Source organism: Trachurus trachurus (genome assembly GCF_905171665.1).
Source record: "Trachurus trachurus genome assembly, chromosome: 13".
NCBI lineage: Eukaryota > Metazoa > Chordata > Actinopteri > Carangiformes > Carangidae > Trachurus > Trachurus trachurus.
The window spans coordinates 22,807,826-22,829,721 of NC_139892.1; the positions used below are offsets into that span (position 1 = coordinate 22,807,826).

Sequence of the window (21,896 nt, forward strand, 5' to 3'; positions counted from 1 at the left end):
GAGGAAGAATTAGATTCAAATCATGTATGGAATTTAAATAAAACCTGCAGCAAATAATAACATTTTCAACTGACAGTTTGAGCAGACAGATAATCGCACTATAATCTTTTCACATTGTTTGCTTAATTCTCTCACATATACGTATATATGTGTTTATTGCAAAATATATGATTAATGGAATAGGAGAAACAAACAACAAGAGTAAACTAGAAGAATATCTTACTTCAGTTTAAGTAGCTATAAAAGTAAAGTTCCAGTGCCTGAAAACAAGCCCAGGTTTTGATTTGATGCATTTATTTGTTTCCACAATTGCATTTACATTAAAGAAATGATGAAGCACTTTCCTTCCAACATGAGTTGTTATTTCATTAACAGGACAATGAAAACAAAAGGAAGCAGACTGACGACTTCTTTAATCTTTCATCTTTCATCATCAAGTTTTATCTTGAAGTATACAGGTAGCTGCTTTCAACCATGGTTTCATCACAATATGCACATACACACACACACAGGGAACAAAGAGATAGAGGGGAAGAGATAGAGAGATAGTGACAGAGGAATCTTTGCCCCTTGAGTCAGTTAATCATTCAGCTGTAGCACCCTGAGGGTCAAGTAGTTAAAAACCTGGTGACAGTCGCAGCTCAGAGAGGATTCCTCCATCACTGGTGTGGGGACATGGATACTAAACAGTGCGAGGACACATCCACAGACACACACGATGAGACCCAGAGTCCTGGACTCATGGCGAGGATCTGGAAATGTAACCCCAAGGAAGTTTTCACCTGGTGAGTGGACAGAGGTGACGAGAGGAGCCGAGGTCTTGGCACAGTCGGCAGTACTGATACTGATACTAAAGGCGCTAATTGTAATCATAATCTGTAGTTAACTGCTATGCTACTGCTTAAGAAAGCTTTTACAAATACTTTATATTTACAAGCCATTCTTAAGGAAAAAAACGTTTTGGTTGCCATGTTGTGAAAAATCCTCCTTCAGCACAGTGCTATGTCTTCCAAATGAACTCTCAAATTCATCAGTGAGTTGTCTAATGGACTGTTTGGCCACTTGTCCTTTGGATAAGTGCTGCAGCCAGGACATAAGACCACACTGAATTGGTAATTTTGCATGACAGAATTTATTCATTATTGGAGACAATATCAACATTTATAGTAGGATTTTGCTGATGGTTTCACTAACATGATTAACTGCAGACTTGATAGCTCAGTGAGATCTCTTTGATGTTTTTAAGTGCCAACTCATGCCAGAGGAGGATTTTCAACAACCCAACCCAAAACGTGTTCTTATTAATGGTTTGTTAGTGATATATAAAGCACTGTTCATTTTTTCATCTGTGAATAAAGCCAATGATTACACCTTTTTTTTTTTTTTTATAAATGCTGCCTGATCCGAAAGTGGTGATAACATGTTACTAATATCACTGATTTGAAAAGCTCTTTGAACTAAGATGCACTCATACTGACAGTATTTCCTTCAGGTTGGTTGTGATAGAAAACTGGCATGACAGAGTTGAGACAGATTCAACTGATCTTACACATTAGAAGTTACTTCCAGCATTAAATGTTTTAACTGTTCAAACCAGTGTTTAAAGATCAAAACAGTAGTTTTCAACCTTTTTGGCTCATGGTCACTGACAGTGTCTTGTTGAGGCTCCTTGTTCTGTTTTAAGTTCACCTAAAGAAAATCCCCTACACTTCCATACAGATTTAATATAGATTTAATATTTGAGACCCAGAAATGCTAAATAATACAATATTTTATTTTGGAAAAAATGGAAATAACCCACTACAAAGTCCATTATTAGAAATTTGATTCTTTTTTTGACCCTGTTATCAGAGCCCCCACAGATTTATCTTGTGTCTCTTTGGAGGGCCACATGCACTGGGAACCACTAACTGTGTCCATCTGTACCTCCGAGAGTTTCTGATAATGAGTAGATATTGAATGCTTTAAGTATATTTAGTTTTATAATACCTACAAGTTGTTGTTGTTTTTTGGCTTTTAGCCTTTAATTGATAGGATAGTTGAGAGAGACAGGAAATTGGGAGGCAGAGAGAGAGAGGGAATGACTTGCAGCAAAGGGCCACCATATTCAGGATTCGAACCGGGGCCGACTGCAGCGAGGACTGTAGTCTCTTGTATTTACTGCACAGACATGAGACCGGTATCAATACATGTGCCCCTTTAAGCAAAAAAAAAGTACATTTTTCAAAATGTTAAACCTCCAAAATCTTCTCTTCAGGAATACTTCAATGATGTTAAAAATCAAACATGCCCGGTCTTTTTGGATTATCCCCTCTTCTCTCTCAGGCAGCTGGCCAAGACGTTGGCCATGGGTCAGGGTCTGGCTGCGCTCATCTGTGGGACAGCCATCGCCTCCCAGTACCTGGCCACCAGCTTCCATGTGAACACACCGATGCTGCAGAGCTTCTTGAACTACACACTGCTCTGTGTCACTTACACCACCATGCTGATCTGCAGAACAGGTACAGTATACCTCCGACACTCAGGGTGTGATGAAACCTGAAACACAGTGTTGGGACAATTGTTAATTGTTAAATTACTGTAGTATGATTAAATGCTTCTGTGGTATTGTATAATTCAAATGATAAACCATGGTGTATAAACTGGAATCAGTAACTGTACCAAGATGAATGAGCAAAAATTGAGCAGTACAGTATCAAGCTGCCTTCAGGCTTGGTAGTGAAACAAACTAATGTCCATACTGAATTTCAGGGGTGTTCCCCTTTAAAATGAAGGGGATGGCAATATTTTACAGATTCTGAAGGGCCGATGGTGGAAGTACCTTCTGCTGGGGCTGGTGGACGTGGAGGCCAACTACGCTGTGGTTAAAGCATACCAGTACACCACCCTGACCAGTGTACAGGTGGGTTTGGGCTGTGTTTGTGGTTTATGGCTCTTCTGTACTCAAACTGACACTTAGCTGACATAATCTCACTGATGATTGGTTGAGGCCGTGTTGACCAGCAACTCTGTTTTTTGTCAATGAGGTCTTGTGACTTTGAGCTGAGTGCTGTGACAGAAATGTCTGTCTCTCTGAACCTACTACCCCATTTGATATTAACTGTTTCGAGGCCTCAGGCGCTGTCGACTGACTGAGGATTTCTGTCCCTGTCAAACATTTACAAAATATGATCTGGCTTAAAAAACATGCTGGAGTTATTCTTTAACCTTGTCTTTGCCTCATATTGAAATTGATACAATTCTGCTCTGGAGATATTCTGACAATATTTTGTAACTCTTTATACAGCTGGTATCTCTATCTTCTGTGACCTTGAATTATTTTAAATCTTGAATTTAATTCTACTTGTGAAAAATATTATACTGAGATTGCTATTTGTTTTCTCACTCATGTTCAGTTTGTTGTCAACAGATTTTGACCAAATGCAGCTTTAGGTCCGTTTGGTTTTATATTTGTTGATGATTGTCTTTAGTCTAACATGTCTCTGGTTGTATTCCTGTCCTTAGCTGCTGGACTGCTTCGTGGTCCCAGTCCTAATGCTCCTGTCCTGGTGGTTTTTGAAGACACGATACAGGCCAGTACACTATATAGCAGTCTGCATCTGTCTCCTCGGGGTGGGGGCCATGGTGGGGGCTGACCTGCTGGCTGGACGGGACCAGGGCTCCAGTAAGAACTTATTTGATGCGTTAACTCACTGATGTCCCAAGCTATAATCTGTTATGGCAATGTGATCCAGGCCTGTATGAATCACACATTACAGTAAAAGGTGAAAGATTGAAGTAAAATTTCAGTTTTTCCCCTGCTCACAGACTTAAAGGGTGAATGGGCTAAATGTATCTGTTTTTTTTTTTAAATCAAGTTTCACAGCATTACACCTTTGACTTCAGTCCAAAATATTAGTTTGATAATAAGTAGAGGGAGGGTCAGAGGGAAATCAGTTTCTCTGTCTCTTCAGTAGTAGCCTAAACAATCGAAATATTAGTTATTACGAATGTAAAGCTAATTGTTCCACAATCAGGCCAGTCTGTGTCATTCAGATAAAATTTGAGCACAGTGATGATATTTCTCTCCTCTGCTCAGCCTCTAACATCTTGTTGGGTGATGCCTTGGTCCTGCTCAGTGCGACGCTGTACGGTGTGACTAATGTGTGTCAGGAGTACACAGTGAAGAACCTGAGCAGGGTGGAGTTCCTGGGTATGATCGGCCTGTTTGGCACAATCATCAGCACCGTTCAGATGTAAGTATGTGTGTGTGTGTGTGTGTGTGTGTGTGTGTGTGTGTGTGTGTGTGTGTGTGTGTGTGTGTGTGTGTGTGTGTGTGTGTGTGTGTGTGTGTGTGTGTGTGTGTGTGTGTGTGTGTGTGTGTGTGTGTGTGTGTGTGTGTGTTTTAGGATGCATTCAACATGATGGTTACTCTGGTGTTTTGTTTTTTGCTCTTCATCATACAGGGTGATCCTGGAGCATAATGAAATTGCTCACATTCAGTGGAGCTGGCAAATTGGTCAGTACTCATGTTACACAGAATCATTCTCACTGACAAAATACATCACAACAAACTTTGTTGCACAGATACATATTGAGTTGTGCATGATGAGAGTCTTTTTGTGGTCTCAGCTTCTCTCCTTAATAAACTGAAAAATCTGATAATCAGTTTCCCTCAACACAAAAAAAATGTTGAACATGAAGGGGCAACAGATAACTGATGACTAGTCTTCACCAATATCTGCTGGACACCACGGATGAAATTTTCCCCCTCATTGTCACAAGACCAAAATAAATAAGTCATATTCATACACTATAAAGAAAGTATAAAGTAAAGTATAAATTAATCAGTATCAGTTCAAAAACACTAAGCTTTCATCTGATTGATGAGGTTGTTGCCACCAAACAAATAAGCTCCTCTACTTCAGCTAATTACTCTTAAACCACAATGCATCTGTTTCAAAACATCGAATCGAGAACATGTAGGGAACAGGCCTAATGAGCACAGAGGACATGGCCACTGCCTCTGAAGAATAACTTACAGTGAATATTTCTTGCTGGAGATGACAGACGTAGATGCAAAGATACATTGTACTGTGTGATGTTTGAACTATTGGTATAAAATAATAGGGTGTCGTTTCTCTTCTCAGGCCTCCTGTTCGCTACCTTTGCTTTGTGTATGTACACTCTGTACAGCTGTATGCCGATAGTGATGAAGCTGAGCAGCGCCACCTCCGTCAACCTCTCCCTGCTCACTGCTGACCTCTTCAGTCTCTTCTGTGGGCTCTTCCTCTTCCAGTACAGTGTAAGCACACACCCACACACGCTACTATTATCATGTAGGCCTATTGTGTGTGTGTGATCTGGGGATCAAACCCAGAACCTTCTTGCTGTGATGTGATGATCCTTTACCGACAATGTCTCAAGTTCAGGTTCTTTCTCCAGGGTGCACACACTAGTACTTCCTCCCACACAGTGACCAGCTGAATGTCACAGTGGCACAGCAGTGTTAATGAATAATATAATAAGGGTTAAAGTGTAACCTCAGTGTCACATGCTTTTACGTATAACCAACAGATTTACAGTCTAAAAACCTGTGTCCTATAAGTTTATAAAATGACTTAGAGGTTGAAAGTCAGTCACGCAGTGGCTTTCCTTCTGTTTCCCTAACAAACTGCTCACTGGACCAGCCATTTTAAATAAATTTACTTTTCATTTGATGCTATTTTTATGTCCCCACTTCATCTGCAGATTAAAGTATGAAAACGCATGGGGTAGTGTTGGACAGCTGTTTATGTAAACTATGTAGTGTGTATGACAGCTTGACAGCAATGTGTGACAGTATGAAAGGCAACTGTCCTCCAATCTTGCACCATCACATGAAAAAAATGTTATTTGTGATTTATTTCTCTGATGACTGACAGTGATTTTTTACAGTTTATCTGTGGCTCAACTTCTGTCGCCAACATCATGTTCATTAATTGCCTGCTCTGCCTCAGTTCTCGGTGCTCTACCTGGTCTCACTGGTGGTCATCCTCATCGGTTTCATCACCTTCAACGCTGTGCCGACACCAGCTCAGCCCGCTGACCCCACCACCTCCCCTTCCTCTGCAAACAACGATGACGAACACGATGATGACATCACCAGGCAGGAAGTGGCTGTGAGGATCACTTCTGAGGAGGAAGAGGATGATGAAGAGGAGCAGCACTGGGATGGAGGGAGGGGAGATGACAGGGAGGGAGATGAGAGGAGGGAGAAGACGAGGGCGTTAGGGCCATCACAGAGGCTGGAAGAGGTTTATGACGACGTTGTCGGTGTTGGACACAGCACTAAAATGTGAGCAACAGCACAACAACCTGTCAATATGTTGTATATATACAGTATTATTCTTAAAAACATTTATTATATTTATTGAGTTTTCTTGTAAACAATATCATACATGAATAAATTCACAATATGTAAAAGAAAGGAAGGGAAATAAAAGCACAAACACAATAAAAAACAGTGTCACATGTCTCATCCTTCAAAGGATACTGCCATTGTTATGTCACTGTTATAATGTTCTATCAGGACAGTCCTCATGGGTAAGGAGAACGTCTATACACTACTGACTTTGCTGCCCCTCTGTGGTCAAAACAAAATATCCTGTTGTACCTGAGGAACCTGAAGAGCTGTTGAACGCACTTGGCCATGGAAAATGTACATCTGAAGACACAAACTCTGGCAGGAAGACTCACAATTACTGAGGCCACTGTGCTCATGGACGTTTAATCTCTGAGGTCTACAGAGAGGTCCTTATCTCATGGCTTGTTTTTTGTCCTGACATTCATACATCAGTCACACAGTTCATCAGTGGATTCAAAAACAGCTTGAGTGCAATGTGTCCAAAAAACAATTGTAGCTATTTAAGAAATTTCTGTTTTTTCGCTAGTTATAAAGAAAATGTGTTTTACCGTGCCATTGTGATAGAGTAAATTACACTTTTGATCATTCCACAAATGAAGAACTCCACTATACATTTAAATGAAATTTGAAGTTTGGATTTGAAACACATGGTAAAATATTATTTATGTAAGCCTATACAGTATTTGCTTTTTTATTTATTATTTGTGGGCCGGATAAGGTTTGGCTGTTTGAAAGACACTGAAGAAACAAAAAACGACACTGTAGAAACAAAAAACAGCAGAGTGACCACATGCTGCTGTTTGCCTACCTACCTACCTACCTACCTACATTGTAGCCTTCAGTGTTATGCAGTGTCACTCGTTATCTGGATTTGGTAAAAAAAAAAAAAAAAAAATTCTATCTGGATCAGATTGATCAATCCAATTTTGCTTTGAATAACTTGGGTAAAAAAAAACAACATGATCCTGAATGGCAATACAAAATAATTCAGAATCTGTATCATTTGGATCCAGATCAAACCTTTTGTAGCGGGCAGTCCCCAGTGTTTACGCGTGACGTCAGCGCGGCGTAGCTAGGCGGGGCGACGCCGCTGTCGCTGCTGCGGTTGTTACGCTCCAGCAACACAGACTCATAAACATCGGCTACACCTGCTCCACCAGTTCAGCGAAGGCACGGGCTGTCCGCAGGGTTTATCTCGTTATTTCTTTCTTTCTTCCCGTTGCTCTGTCCACTCGGCATGGGGAACTGTCTGACTGTGGGTCCAAACGAGGCTCTGGTGGTCTCCGGTAGGTGCTCCGCGTCTCGCCGTTGTAACGTTTATGAGAGCTAACGGTTAGCAGGTGTCCGCCGGGGCTAAGTTAAGCAGCTAACTAACATCGTTAACTGTCTATAAGTAAAGCCACCTTCTGTTGTCAGCTAAAGCGACAGACGAGTCGACTGGCCTCGGTGTGAAATTCAGACGCCAAATCCTGAATGATCGACGTTCATCACGGTTTACTGTAGCTGAGCTCAGCTAACGTTAACACCGTCAGCCCCGTTAGGTCATGTGACCGACAGGCGTTGGTTTATTATCAGAAAAATAACGGCAAAGCTCTGCTGCTCATGAATGAACACCAGTGGCTAATGTTTTATCACAAACCGTAGTTAAAACCACGAAACGCATGTGTTTACAGTTTAAGCTCCGGTGTTTGTGGTTCACTGGGGCCCACATGATGTTACTGCTGGAGGGGGTGGGCTGAGCACCCGCCCACCCCTCACCTCTCTAAACTAAAGTGGTGGAGGAAGCGATTATAAAGTATCTAAGTTACATACAGTGGGGAAAATATATTTGATCCCCTGCTGATTTTGTAAGTTTGTTGTTCCCCCACAAGGAAGTGATCGGTCTATGGTTTTTAGGGTAAGTGTATTTAACAGAGAAAGACAGAATATCAACAATAATATCATCATGTAAAGGTTATTACATTTGATCAAGTGAAATAAGGGCAAAAATCAGCAAGGGTTCAAAAACTTATTTTCCCCACTGTATCAGTTCTAAATACTTAATTTCTTCCTGGTGTAAAAATGTACATCCATTGTCAGAATATGCAATTAAAGGATCAAAACAAAATAAATTAAATCAAAGGAAAAAAAAAAGTCCTAGCCCCAAATTGTTGGCTGTTTTGGACCAAATGTTTTTGCTTTGATTTGTGAAATACTGGATAATTTGACCCCTATCAACCTCAGAAAGGTTTGTTTGAATGAAACCATCAGAAAGTCTAATGTCGAAATCTCTTTTTCGTAGTAGTAGTAGTAGTAGTAGTAGTAGTAGTTTTTATTTGTCCCCGTAGGGAAATTGAGTTGCAGCAGATCACACTCTTGACATTTCATCTAAAAAAAAACAGCACAGTACAACTTTCACACATAGATTAACACTCATCATTAACACTTATCATCAGTGAGTCACACTTTTTTATGTTTATCTCAGCCTTAACCTGGTCAGACCAGCTGAGCAGGCTATGAGCCTGTTTAGCCTTTAGTGAAACTGTTCACAGAACACATTATCTGCAGCAAGAAACTAAGCACTAAAAGCTTGTAAAAATAACCGTGTTAAAGAACCTGTTAACAATGTGTTGTAATTTCTAAGATGATAGTAGTTTTGTAAAATCCCAATCTGTAAAGTAACTCGTGAATGCAGATGGATATATGAGGTCTATGTTTCAGTATTAGTGAAAATGATGATGACAGATGAACACAAAGATTTGTCTTAATTGAAGTGTTCTCCTTCCCTCAGGTGGTTGTTTTGGCTCCAGTGATAAGACCTACGTGGTGGGAGGCTGGTCCTGGGCTTGGTGGCTTCTCTCAGACACCCAAAGGTGACAGCATAGTACAAGCAGTTTTATCTATTTATTCTTTTCCTAACTCATTGACAGAGCCCTTGTGACAAAAAGTACACACAAGTGGATTAAGCTGTCAAAAACACTCATTTGAAAGAAATTCTCATGGTTTTAAACAGGTTCACTTCAAAGGTGTTTTTACATATTCCCACTTTTCTTGGCTGTTCAGCAGAACTGTGTCAGAGTCACCCTCCATAATGTGCCGTGGGAAAAACAATATTGTTCATGTCTTGTTAGCTACCAGGCAATGAAGCACTTTTATATTCCACAGTGCCGGTCATCGGCCCTGCCCCGTTTTACAGCTGAGATTGTGAAATATTCCATGACATAATTTATCTTTGTTGTAAATTCTACATAAACACACTCCTCTACGATGCAGAGTTAAGGCAATTGGATTATTCCATGTTGCAGGTTAGCCAAACACAGCAGTGGGCGGTTAAAAAGCATCTCAAACACTTACAGTAACTCCTTTTTCAGTGTCTGAATTGTCTAGTGTTTAAACAGGCATGTGATTGAGTTATTAGCAATATTGGCCATTACAATATCTTCAGAAGCTTGTTAATAACGCATTCACCTCATAAATCATGTCAAATCAGTTGCTAACAATTGAAATAAATCAGAATTGTTCTCTATTTCCTTCATTTTAAAGAAAATTAACCAATTCAGTTGTTAAATAATTATTTGATGAGAAAAAATAAATATATTTTATGACACAAACATAACTAACTGTCTGAAATTACTATGCTGAAAAATATTTGCCAAGTAACATATGTAGAGGACAGGTCATGTGTTATGTTTTTTGTAAGTTGGTCTGTTTAAAAAACATGGGTTAATTCAGTTTGAGTTTACCATAATTAAGGGCTGAGACGCGATAATGGATCAATAAGGTGAAATTTTCTGATACTGGAGGAGGTGCAAATATCCGATTCTTTAGTGCTCCAACAGTACAGTGTTAAATCTACACAGATTTTATTTGACAGTTAGTCAATTTCTAATTGTTTTATATTCATCTCTTTGTGGCACATCACAGTTTTGCTCAGTCCTTTTGAAGCAGTTCACACATCAGAGACATTCACACAACTCTTGATATACAGCTCTGAGATCAGTTCATCCTTGCTCCTTGCACGTTTGCATCTCTCATAGTATTTGTGTAGACTTCCATCACGTCCACACAAAAGATATTCTCTCATTGTGTTGGTGCATTTCTCATCTGATTCTGACAACTCATGAAAATAGCTTGTACCTCGGCCACAAATGATGACAGACCTCTCAGCCTGTGTGACACTGTCCTGCATCAGTGTTTTCAATCAAATCACTTCAAACTTTATGAACTCTATGAAAATCCCAATCCAGTCACACACACACAATGGTGAAGTCATTGACTGACTTTACAGGTTTTTGATACATGTCAACAAGCTTTTGATAGTTTTAGACGTGATCTAGTGTTATGAAAAAAATATAAAATACTTTGCATATCAATTTGATGGACAGGTGCGTAGGAGAGGGACAGGTACTGTAGATCGGTAAAAGTGTAAAAAGGTTTTACCTGAAGGTCACAGCACCGAAACATTGCCACATTTTTTCTGTGCAAGTATTACAGTGTGCAGGAGTCTCTATATTCTGTTCTGATCTAGTGTTAAGAGAAATGCATCTGAGAACCACGAGTTGAGAGAATGGTGAAAATTGCGTCAAAGCCATTGAGACAAATAATGAACATGCTTTTGCTCCTTGCTGTAGGATAACATTGGAGATCATGACTCTGCAGCCCCGATGTGAGGATGTAGAGACAGCAGAGGGGGTCGCCATCACTGTCACAGGCGTGGCTCAGGTAAGACCACAATCCAATGTCTTCACTGCGTCAGTCAATCCTTTTTTAATTTGCAAAGAGATGTACAATGTACAATGTTGTCTATAGACTGTAGCACTGTCTACATCCAATATCCTGGGTGTTGTTGTGGAGAGGCTTGTGTGTGATCACTCCATCACTGTCGTCTTCTTCAGATTAAAGTCATGACAGAGCACGACTTGCTGGCAGTTGCTTGTGAGCAGTTTCTGGGTAAATCAGTGATTGAAATCAAAGCCGTGGTTCTGCAGACTCTGGAGGGACATCTGCGCTCCATTCTAGGTACAGACATTCATTTTAACTTTGTGTTTGTTCAATTTAGGACATATCATTTGTTTTCTGGCATGCCAGTGTAAATCATTTACTTGCATGATTTTTGGCTGAGTCCCAGGTGCCATCTTCACAGGTCTTCTTTGCCTGACCAGCAGTTCTAAAGCCAAAGAGACTTGAAACTTTAAAAATAACTTCAACAATTCATACATTTTTAATATAGCTGCTCTTGTTTGGGGGGGGGGGTGAACTAATCCTCTTAGCTCTACATTGGTTTAACAAGAAAACCTCATTATTCTTTGACATTTGTGCCACTTAATAAAAAGGATCACTCACACACAACCCTGGAGAAAAATCTCTTACTCTATTTTCACATACACCCAAGAATAAAAATAAAGACTCAGTACTCTTTTGCAGGTACCCTGACTGTGGAGCAGATCTATCAGGACAGGGACCAGTTTGCTAAATTGGTCAGGGAGGTAGCAGCTCCTGATGTGGGCAGGATGGGCATTGAGATTCTCAGCTTTACCATCAAGGTGAGTTAAATGTTTCTGTGTGAGTCGGCAGCACACAGTATCTGGTTCTCTGACAGCGGCCAGGAAGTGTAAACATAAGAATACATGAGCACAAGCAAACTTCTTATCACCATCCTTTTTTTTTTCATGTATTTTTGGGGGCTTTTTTTCTGGTAAGACAGCTGGGGAGAGACAGGAAAGAGGGGGAGAGAGTGGGGATGACACGCAGCAAAGGGCTGCAGGGTGGATTCAAACCCCGAGCTGCTGCAGTGAGGACGATAGCCTCCGTTTATGGTGTGCCTGCTCTACCAAGTGAGCCCTATCACCATCTTTCAACGTCTCAGGGTTTGAGTGTTTTTATATATGGACAGTGGAGTTTAGTTAAATATGAAGAGCAGTGGAAGACAATGATTTCGAGGCCACTCTGAACCCTTAAGGAGTTTTTTCTTGTCCTGTGTGGCTAGTAGAGATAAACACTGGTTTTATTATGTACAGCGACACAAAGAACAAGTTCTATTGCTGTCATTACCGTGACTACCATCATTTCCAGAGGACACAGTAAACACAGGACAGAGCTCTGGGCTTCATTAGGAGCTGTATCGTGTTTATCCCAAAATGGACCGCCGGTCTGCTGGAGCCTCATGAGCAGAGCAGACGCAGACAGTGAACCAGGCTCCACAGGGGCTTTCCATTCAGCTGATGTGGCTCATCACTTCTCTCACTCGCTCTTCCTCTCCTCCTCAATCATGTCCTGGCCCCTCTCCCTCAATTCAAGCAAGAGAGATGAGGGTAAAAAATTACATTTTCGACAAATGGCACACGCTCATTCACTCCAGCATGATTTAGAAAAGACAGAAACTACTCATGGGATGTCACATATTATAGATTTTCTTGGTACGGTTATTGCCAGAGAAATTATCACGGTATTAGGATTATCACAATTATTATGCATCAATAAATTTCACAACATTTGAATGTGTAAAATCAAATATAGTCAAAATATAATTACGTTACTAATTATTTACACAAAATATTGTAAGTATCTATTAATAAAGGACCAGTTATTAAGTGTTTGATATATTAACGTCATTAATTGTCATCAAATGTTTACGTTTATTTTAATAATTGTTTTAAATTACAAATGACAAGCTTACATTGAAATTCCTACCAATTCAGTGTTACGTTAGATAAATGGACCAGTATCTGTGCATTCACCTTTACTTTGGCGCATATCTGCCAATATGGTTCCGACATAATCTTTTTTGGAGAGTGACGGTATTTAATAATCTTTGCGATTAATTGTGGCGTTTAATACCACGATTAATTGTGAAAACAAGTAATCGTGACATCCCTACTTATGACTGAACTGTCAAATGTGTATGAATAAGCAACAAAAGAAACCACATGGATGTCTGTTGACTGCTGTGCTAGCTAACATCTGTCAGTGCCTAAATTAAAACTTTAGTTTCAGTTTGAGGATGATACAACAGATCAGATGTCTTTTCCAAACTCACACTGATTAAATAGAGGACTAATTGTGATAACTGCATGTGCAGCTGGACAAGTCTTTACCTGGGTATTGTCCAGAATGAGCCAAGATGCTGCTGGAGCACGAAGTGAGAAACAAGAGAGCGTAAAGAAAAACCCTTTGACCTGGTTAAACAAAGGATTTCTCATTATTCATTCATGACTCTGTGTACTTTGTCCACACAGTTTGCCTTACATTACACATTTTACAGTAAGTCCCTACAGCTCCACCAGCGCTCTTCAGATCAACTGACCAATCACTAAACAGATTCCATCAAGGTGTTTTTCCATCCGGTTAAAAACATCTGCACAGAACACACCTGTGGTTTCTCTCCCTATGTTTCACAACTGTCATAAAAGTTTAACAACTATCCTGCTCCTATTTTATAGTTTTGTGGAAAAATACTGTTGCAGAGTTTGTCAAGTTTGGTAAATGTGAAGTAGTTTTACTGTGTTTCACCTCTAATAGTACTATTTCAGAACAATTAATAAATATCCTCATGGTACAGTATAGTTCACTGTGATATTTTTGTTTTGATACTGACTAGTGCCTAGAAAACTATTGATCAGGATCATTTATAAATCTTCTGCTTCTACGGACACTTGTCAAAAATCCTTAGGAAAGAAAGAAGAAAGATGGTTCTTGTGTTCTTGTTGATTCTGAAGTTCAGGTTTATTTACTCTCCTTCGCCTGAGATAGACACGGCTTTTTTCCACTGGTCCGTTCATGAACACATCATCGCAGCAACACTTCTTCAGATTTGGCTCAAATATTCAACTGAACTCACTCAAGGATGAACCAGCTAACTGTTACTTTATAAGACATGTTATAGACTCGTCTTAGGGGATAAAATGGCGAGGGACATTTTATGAGTGTAAACTCAGCGAGGAGAGATTGTGACCACATTTCCTGTAACCTGACTGGTTGTTAGAGGCAAACAACCACATGGTGGTAATTCTAGTGTCGTAATGCATGAGTCTAATGCACCATAGAAATGGGTTGTTGTATTTGTGAGTGCTCTTTTGTATCCATCTCTGTATGACTCATGAGCTACAATTAAGAGCTCAACATGTGAGTATGGTCATACACTAAGTCACACAAAAATGCGTCAGTAGTTTTGTGTTTACTTCAAAGCATGATGTAACAGAGCCTGTAGTGAATATGTTTTTAAATCCTGTAGAGGCCGTTCTGCTTTGATTTCTCATCAGAGAATTCATCTGTTCTGAGTTTTGTGAGTGCTAATTTATTGGCTAATTTATTGGCAGGGGACTCCTCCTGTAGAGTTCACTCTTATTATTGATTAGAGCTAATTGAAGAGTGTTGCAGAGTACACAGTGGCTGACCACAGACAGTGCTTTGCTAGAAGCCCAGCTATCACAACAGTTAGTCCAGGTTGATGGTTTCTGTGATGCAGAAGGACAGGTTGCTCATTAGCGGAGGCCTCAGACATTTCAGTGTTGTCTTTCATCTCTCTGATTCACAAACAACATTTTCATGGCAATTTGTGAGTTGGTGTAGATAATATATCATTCGTAATGTGTCTCCGGTTGGACTGCCGATTGTCCTTATGTTGTTGTAGCTGACACCTTGTTACTTTTCGTGTTCGGACAGCACTGTTGACAGTTCATCCAGTTAATGAGGCGTTTTCTTGTTCCAACAGCTCTTCAGTGCAGGCGCAGGAATAAATAAGCTGGTTGCCATGCACAGATAGAAGGTTTCCATTTGTAACTTAAGCACATACTGTAGCATACGGCTGTATTGAGCCATAGCAGGAGGTTGCTGGTTTGACTCCTGACTGGACTGTGTGTCAATTCTCCACTCTCTCTCCCAATTTCATGTTTCTCTCTACTGCAAATATCATTGAAGGCTTAAAATAGCCCCAAATAACAAATGACAAATCAAATCAAATCTCCTCTCCTCCTCTCAGACCTACTGAGATGTTTTCGTTACAGTGGTTGGATACAGTGTGTAGAACAATTGTCAGTTCCCTTCGGTGCTGCTTCTTTTGAAGAAAGGATGTAATATCATGCTTGTAGTCATCCCTTCATTGTCTCAGAGAGATTTCCAGTTGATGAACATTGAGAGCCAAATATGATTTTGACAGATGGGGTAAACCAGTTGTCTCAGTGAAGCTCTCCTTCATTACAGTCTCACTTCGGCTCTGATGGATGTGTATGATTGTTGTGTTCTGCAGGGAAACGCTCCCCTGTGATAAACCATTTACAGGAAGCTGAGTTCTGTACAGTGGCTCATTTATGGTCCCTTTTGTCTGTGTTTGCAGGACGTATATGATAAACTGGATTACCTGAGCTCCCTTGGGAAGACGCAGACTGCGGCTGTCCAGAGGGATGCAGACATCGGTGTGGCTGAGGCCGAGAGGGACGCTGGGATACGGGTAAGGAGGCTCTAACAGAAGTGAACAGAAGCGATTCTCTTGTGCTCAATAACCCAACTGATCATTGCTGAACTTCTTGCTCATCTCCCAGGAGGCAGAATGTAAGAAAGAGATGATGGACGTCAAATTCCTTGCGGACACCAAGATGGCTGACTCCAAGCGGGAACTGGAGCTGCAGAAGGCCTCCTTCAACCAGGAGGTCAACACCAAGGTGGGCACCTGCAGGTCTTATTTGAACTTATGCAGGACATAATGTCTGGGGAGATCATGCAGATGTAGATACGTTTGGCTGTTCACAAGCAGTGGCCCAACAGTTGCTCAGTCATTACATACTCCTTTACAACCGAAGCAGTGAGTCAGCGTCAACATCATCCGACAAGACAGTTTCAAACAAAACGTGTGTGTTGTTGAGGCATGACGGTCCGTGTGATGATATTTTCAGAAAGCAGAGGCTCAGCTGGCGTACGAGCTGCAAGCAGCCAAGGAGCAGCAGAAGATCCGTCTGGAGGAGATCGAGATCCAAGTGGTGCAGAGGAAGAAGCAGATCACCATCGAGGAGAAGGAGATATCACGGACAGACAAGGAGCTCATCGCTACAGTCAAGAGGCCTGCTGAGGCCGAGGCCTACAAAATGCAGCAGCTGGCTGAGGGGCATAAGTAAGTAAAAAATCCTCTACTTACGAAGCGTTCAGCCCGTTTCATTAGCTTTATAAACCAGCATGCAAAAAGTGCAAGGTCACTGAGAGAACAAGTCTCCAATAATCCAGAATTGTTTTTTCTTTTGTTTTTTTTTCTCTCACAACTGAAAAGTCGTTTTAACCAAATGTTTTACAGAGTGTCTGTTTTTGTTTTATTACAATTTGATTATATAATTGAGTTTAGAATATTGGTTGACAGCCCTACAGCATTGGTGTTTGCTTTTTTTGGAATAACAACAAGCTCATAGCAGACATGTCATGTGAATGTAATTTGCTTGTAGCAATGGTCTCCGTTTATGAGCAATACGTTTATTGTAGGGTATTTGTTCAGTATTTGTGGCCCTTTTTTTGGAGCACATGAGAACAGTCGGGTTTATTCGAGGCATCCCAGATGAGAGCAAGAAATGGAAATGTTATTCTGATAACATTCTGTATCATTGCTGATTGACCAGCAGGGCAGAGGACATGTTATCTCAAATGCAGCATTGAAGAAGAGCAGGTGCATGTCTGTTGTTTTATTGGTTCACATGCAGAGAGAGAGAGAGAGAGAGGTCTGGGAGAGACAGACAAAGAAAGACACTTCAGACATCAGTAAAGACTAATGTACACATATTTAAAGATATATTCTGCACCACTCTGTTGTTTTAAATCATTTTAATCTATCTCTATTGGTCCTGCTTTACAGTTCTGTCAGAGTAGCACTACTACTAGCCTACTATACTTTGGTCAGAGTTTTATTTCTTCCTTAAGGACACCCAGGGTGGATGCTTACATATCACAGGCTGGAAACTCGTCCTTCCAGTCTACAGCCTCGTGTCTATGTGCGGTGGCCTCTACTTCACCGAGCACTTTTATGATTGTGTTGCACTTTTAGTCAAAGTTCTTTGTTTTGCTCTAAACGATACCATCAGAAAGGTCATTAGACAGTTGTCAAACGTTAACATAATTGGATTTTGTGTGATTAAATGTCCTATAGAGCCAAGCAGGATATGAACAGTAGTGTGTTAATGTGATGTGTTGATAGATGAATCAGCAGATGTTTAACATGTGCGTTCCCCCTGCAACAGGACAAAAACAGTGCTGATAGCTCAGGCGGAGGCAGAGAAAATCAAGAAGATCGGTGAGGCAGAGGCTTCCTCCATCGCAGCTGTGGGCAAAGCGGAAGCTGAGAAAATGAGACTAAAGGCTGAGGCCTACGAGCAGTACGGAGAGGCAGCCAAGACTGCCCTGGTCCTCGAGGCTCTGCCCAAGGTAACACACAGACCGCTCGCTTCTCCTTAAAGGTTACATGATAACACAACCAGCTTCTCTACACACCAGAGTTCACTAGTTGTTTGTGTTCAATATTTTTCATAGCAAAATGAGCCAGTTTAAGGTAAGTGTATGATCCCCAAACTAGGAATGCTTTCTAGGAATATTTTCTTTAGTCACTACATTATTCGTATAAAATCTGTGTGTTACTCTCTCCTGCCATGAGAGAGTAACCTTAGGAAAGAGAGTGGAAGCAGCCTGCTGTTTCTAAATTTAATAAACCCGCCCACCAGACCCTCTAAATGTTCTGTTCCATTGTGTGTGTGAATCTCCTCAGCATCACACAGCACAAGCACCTGGACAACTGTAGCAACCCTAACCCCAAACCAGCATGGAATGGCTTTTACACACAATGCAGTGATGTTAGTATGTAGAAACCTTATTCAGTATTCAACTCTGGAACCCAAAGTCAAAACCTAACACAAGACGGTGAAAGAAATCAGACATCCAGATGTGGAATGATAGCACAAGGAAAGGGACATGCCAGCTCTGATACTAACAAGAGTAAAAACAAATGACTGACACACAGCACAACTTCATATGTAGGCTTCTGTTTTAGGGAGACAAACAAGATTTGATTTCTGGTCAGTAATGTAATTCTATGTAATTCAGCAATGTGAAAACAAAATAAACTGGCAGGTCCCACCAGTAAGAAGGCAATATCTACAGTATACAAAGCTTTGATTGTGAATGGAGGGGCAAGTGTCAGGACAACTGGTGTGGAAAGACTGTGTATTTTTTATATGATTGACACTGTCAAGTTAAATGATTAATAGAACGACTGACATTTAACATGACATCAACAATGACAACAACCATATCATGTTTTTTCAATGGAAGGGTATTGGATAAGTTCTTGGTGTCAGCTGATCACAAGTTCATATCGGAATATCTCTCGTCTCGGTCCCACCTCCGGATCACCACTCGCTTCATCTTGGGACTGGGACTGTAGAATCTATCACATGATCAGTGAATATTTAATGTGGCCAGTGTTGTTCTGCTTGGAGTTAACACAAACCTGTTGTCTTTGCAGATTGCGTCCAAGGTGGCAGCGCCGTTAGCCAAGACCAACGAGATAGTCATCCTGAGTGGGGAGAGCAGCCGCGTGACAGGGGAGGTAAACCGCCTTCTGGCTGAACTACCCGTGTCTGTCAACGCTCTCACTGGAGTGGATTTGTCAAAGGTAAGCATGCTTTACCATATGGATTTGTAATAATGTAAATGTGTATGAAGTATTATCACATTGAGAGTACTGAATCAGATCTGATAGTAAGTCAGTAGGACTTAGTATGTAGGACGGCACTGACAGATGTTTTGATTTAGCTGATGGTTCTTCTGTACGTGTTCACATATTAGTTTCATTTGCTATTTTTTCCCTATTTCTTACTAACTTTGTTTAGTTTCTTCCATCGTTCAGGGCAGGTTGTCCACTGACACAAACCAAAAACAGCCTTTTATCAGATGTTTGGTTTATTCATCCATGTTTCATTCTGTGATTTCAGTGATTCACTTTTCATCAAATTGGTGAACATGAGCGATACATCATCAGTCAAAGTAAAAATAAATCGAAGCAGCAGAGGCCAAGAAATTGTCTTTGAATAGATATTATTTTAGTGAACGGCGAACGTCCACTATTAAAAGTCCACACGTCCAGTCAGCACGGGTTTTTTGTTAAATGTTTGTAGTTTTCCTCACACTGTTAGAGGCCAATTAGACTCTTTGTGATTAGTGAATTGATCTTAAATGCATTCTAATACAAAAACAATGCCTCACGCGTGACAGCATGGTGTCAACTGTTTTTAGTTTTGTGTGTGTGTGTGTGTGTGTCGCCACCACCATGATACAGTCATCAGGTTTGTAGTTGAGATGCAAATGAAGGCGGAGTTTCAGGATGGGTGTGTCCTGTCAGTATATCAACATGCTGACGGATGCTGCAGCTGCTGTGATACCAGCTCAACACGTCCTTGAGCATTTTTCTATCTCCAACCACATCTTTTGGGAGAAACCTGAAAACATTAACTGTTCAAAAAAAATGTAGGTCATGAACACCGCCCGGCTCACTGAAGGAAAATAATGTGTTTTTTCATTAAACAGATCCCACTGTTGCAGAAGATGACCGGTCAAGCCTGAAAAACGATGACTCCACATGACTCCAGTATCTGTTGTATGCACTCTCATAGACTGCCTTTATACACTTGAAAATCTTTGTTGTTTTATACGTATACTGTATAACAAGTGAATCTTGGAAGCCTCTGGTGCCTTACTTTATACAGGACCAGAAAATCTGCATGCATTGCTGCTCATTCAAAGAACTTATATTTAATTTCAACTCTGGAATTTTTTTTTTCCTTTTTTGTATTTTTCTTTCCTTTTAATTTTTTTATTTGAATTGTATATATTGGCCCATTTGTATTCATGTATTCTAAGAATGAGAGCTGAAAGTAGACTGGCGTAACAGTTACAACCCACTGACTCTCACCCAGGTTACATTTATCTTATCATGTGACCTGACGGCTGATGTTAACACTTAGTCTTTGGTATTTCTACATCAGGCCTCTACTTTTTCAGACAATAAGGCTCTCACTTTTTACTCTGGGTATGTTTTAGTTCATTTCTACACCTCTACATCATATTTATCATTAGACACATCTGCATTCCCTAGATAATCTGACCTTTATTCGTATTGTACATGTTGCAGTTTTTGACTAGTCAACGTGATTCAGGTTATTTTAAGTCTCAGTGATTTATTTTTACTATTTAACAAAGGTGCTCACGATCTTAAAAGAAGCCCCTTTTGTTGTGCAGATTTCCATTATAAGTTATTGCAGAGTTTTCTTCAGGTTTTGTCTGCTCTGAAAGTAGTTTCATTTTCTGCAAAATGCTGTCATCAGGCTTGATTATTACAGTGATTTTAATGTATTTGTTGATAGAAAAACAGAAAGCAAACACAGATCTTGTAAGATGGTTAGCTTGTCATGTGGTTCTTTTAATATTTAGTGAACGTTTTACTGTTCAACATTGATAGTTTTGGCTGAAAAAATTGGTTGGTGTTTAAAAACAAAAAAAAGAACTTAAAAAAAAAATATATGATTAAATTCTGAAAATGAAAGGCCAAACAATGATGCCAAATAGAGTAGACTGTCTTGTCATGTTACCAGAAGGAGGGACTAGAGATACTGCATTAGTTAACTGACCAATGTTTAAATTCGCACTAGAAAACCTGTAGATTCCAAGCCATGGTCAACAAGATTGCCTCAACAAACCAAACTTGCATTTCACTTAGAATTGCTTTCTGTTTAATGTGTGTAAATATTTGCACTTTATTAACTGTCACATGAAATATAGAATGATATTTTAGCAGAGTAATTTAATTTATGTAACAATGGTTTATCTGTGGTACTTGATATGTTTTATTTTATGCACTAAATGTTAAGCTCTAGCGCAGCTGTACACAGGATCTGATGTTCAGTTAACTGTCAGAGATTTCTGGAAATCGATTGGCCAGAAGGTGGCAGATAAATTATATATTATTGGGTAGAACCACTCAACCCCTTCCGTGAAATTGGATTTCCTCCACTTCCAGGAGAAGTGACTGAACTCTGGTAACAAGAACCAGCTCCTCGCCTCTCAGAGCTGCACTCGCCTCCACCAAACTCAGACTAGCCTGGCAGTGATGTTTAGATTGAAGCTAATACCTAATACAACGGTAGTTTTAGGGTGAGCACACTGACACAGGATTCACAGGACTGTTATCATTGTTAATATTTTTTTTATTATTATTATTATTATTAATGGCTCATCCTATCATTCTTTGTTGGTGTAGTGACTTGACAAATACTGTGACCATATTGATTTGTTTTTGAGAAGCAAATATTTTGAACTTCATGTGTGTTCAGTAGATGAACTTCAGTAGACTCTTCTGTCAAATGTTTTTGTGAAATTATTACTCATTTGTTTTATAAATCTTATTTATGTAATACATAGACTGTGTGTCTCAAAGGCCATAAATTCCTGAATGCTCTTGCTGCATGTCATCTGTCTGTACTCAGATTATTCGGTTCACCTTTAGCTAACTGTC

General features: G+C 40.1%; 2 protein-coding genes across 2 annotated transcripts; both read left to right on the forward strand.

Moving 5' to 3' along the window:
- Nucleotides 1-675: 675 nt before the first annotated feature.
- On the forward strand, nt 676-6,320 carry LOC310996285 (solute carrier family 35 member F2-like; the record flags this gene model as incomplete). Its single annotated transcript, XM_083985662.1, has 8 exons — nt 676-785; nt 2,326-2,501; nt 2,775-2,902; nt 3,505-3,664; nt 4,079-4,235; nt 4,446-4,498; nt 5,130-5,284; nt 5,979-6,320. 8 exons carry the CDS (start codon nt 676-678, stop codon nt 6,318-6,320), a joined length of 1,281 nt encoding a protein of 426 aa, XP_083841788.1.
- Nucleotides 6,321-7,523: 1,203 nt separating this feature from the next.
- LOC310995545 (flotillin-2) lies at nt 7,524-21,870 on the forward strand. Its single transcript, XM_083984632.1, has 11 exons — nt 7,524-7,671; nt 9,156-9,237; nt 10,996-11,086; nt 11,260-11,383; nt 11,789-11,907; nt 15,696-15,809; nt 15,901-16,020; nt 16,252-16,466; nt 17,575-17,758; nt 18,852-19,001; nt 19,913-21,870. Exons 1-11 carry the CDS (start codon nt 7,623-7,625, stop codon nt 19,946-19,948), a joined length of 1,284 nt encoding a protein of 427 aa, XP_083840758.1. The 5' UTR covers nt 7,524-7,622; the 3' UTR covers nt 19,949-21,870.
- Nucleotides 21,871-21,896: the final 26 nt, after the last annotated feature.

Bases quoted from the DNA above. Each gene is read 5' to 3' on its own strand.
- LOC310995545 (XM_083984632.1), top strand. From the start codon at position 7,623: ATGGGGAACTGTCTGACTGTGGGTCCAAACGAGGCTCTGGTGGTCTCC. The intron at 7,672-9,155 runs GTAGGTGCTCCG...TCCTTCCCTCAG, and splicing joins CGAGGCTCTGGTGGTCTCCG to GTGGTTGTTTTGGCTCCAGT. The intron at 16,467-17,574 runs GTAAGTAAAAAA...CCCCTGCAACAG, and splicing joins CAGCTGGCTGAGGGGCATAA to GACAAAAACAGTGCTGATAG.